Raw genomic sequence first — 1,027 nt, 5'->3', positions numbered from 1 at the left:
CACAGCGCCAACAGCCGGAGCGGCGGCACCACCTCGCCGGCGCTGGGCCCGGCTCCCCCCTCGCCGCGCGCCTCTCTCGCCGCCTTTTCCTGTCTGCATCCTCCCCGGCCCTCCGCCCCCCCTCGCCATTTTCGCCCGGGAGGAGCTCGGCGGGACTTCCCTGAAACTTCGCCGGGAGCTCGCCCGGCGCCTCCGCGGCGGCCGCGAAGTTTTCACCGCGCTGCCCGCGCCCCTGTCGCTGCCGCCCGCCCGCCCGCGGCGCCCCGGCGGGAAGTCCTCTCCTCGATGAGCGCCCCTCTGGCGATCCGGCCGCCCAGCCCTCTGCCGCCGCCGCCGGGGGCTGCTCCCGGCGGCGGCGTCGCCTTCCACCTCCAGATCGGGCTGAGCCGGGAGCCGGTGCTGCTGCTGCAGGACTCCTCGGGGGACCTCAGCCTTGCCCACGTCCGGGAAATGGCTTGCTCCATTGTCGACCAGAAGGTAAGAAGAAATCCCCAATCGGAGGCCCGCGGGCGCTGCTCTTGCCTGTGAACTTTCCTCTCCCCGGCGACTCGGCTCCGGGGCTGAGGAGACCGCCCGCAACTTTCCCGCGGCTCTGCTCCTCTGCCGCCCTCCCCTCGCCCCCTGCCCTCCCCGCCGCCCGGTCCCGGTGCCGACAAGGCTCCGTGCGGGATGCTGGCACGAGAGCTTGGGTTTTATTTTGTTGGCAAGGGACGCAATTACCTGTATTAATAGTTGTTATTAAAAACAAACCCTGGCCGGATCTATCTGCCTGCTTTTTAATGCTTCGGAAGGCGGGGGGAGGGGAGGGGGTAGAAACCTGTCAGCCGCGATAGCAGCGCGGCGCCCTGGGGCAGTTTGTATGTTGTCCCAGGCTCTGCTGGGAGAGGAAACTTTCCACTTAAAAAAACCACCACCAACAACAACCGCACACCAACAAGGAAAAGCCAACCCCGACAGCCCAGGATTCACAGCGGCGTGCGGCGCTCCGCACCCTTTCCCCCTTGCCGGGCAGCGCGGGTGCCCCCCG

At 68.2% G+C, this 1,027-nt stretch overlaps 1 protein-coding gene and 1 long non-coding RNA gene across 11 annotated transcripts in view; one reads left to right on the top strand and one right to left on the bottom strand.

Annotated features, from left to right (window-relative positions):
• LOC112967571 overlaps window positions 1–1,027 on the bottom strand; it is a 10,246-nt gene that overhangs the window by 7,873 nt on the left and 1,346 nt on the right. The gene's annotated exons all lie outside the window — the stretch shown is intronic.
• PRKD1 (protein kinase D1) overlaps window positions 22–1,027 on the top strand; it is a 156,910-nt gene continuing 155,904 nt past the window's right edge. For 7 of the 10 annotated variants that reach the window (XM_026068882.1, XM_026068880.1, XM_026068878.1 and 4 more), the window contains exon 1: window positions 22–477. In XM_026068882.1, coding sequence (XP_025924667.1) covers window positions 286–477 — 192 coding nt within the window. In that variant the 5' untranslated portion in view covers window positions 22–285. The remainder of the gene's footprint in view (window positions 478–1,027) is intronic. The other 3 variants (XM_026068871.1, XM_026068872.1, XM_026068883.1) reach the window with 2 other exon arrangements.

Source organism: Apteryx rowi, unplaced genomic scaffold (genome assembly GCF_003343035.1).
Source record: "Apteryx rowi isolate R43461 unplaced genomic scaffold, aptRow1 scaffold_280, whole genome shotgun sequence".
Taxonomy (NCBI): Eukaryota; Metazoa; Chordata; class Aves; order Apterygiformes; family Apterygidae; genus Apteryx; species Apteryx rowi.
This window is presented reverse-complemented; position numbering and strand designations above follow the sequence as displayed.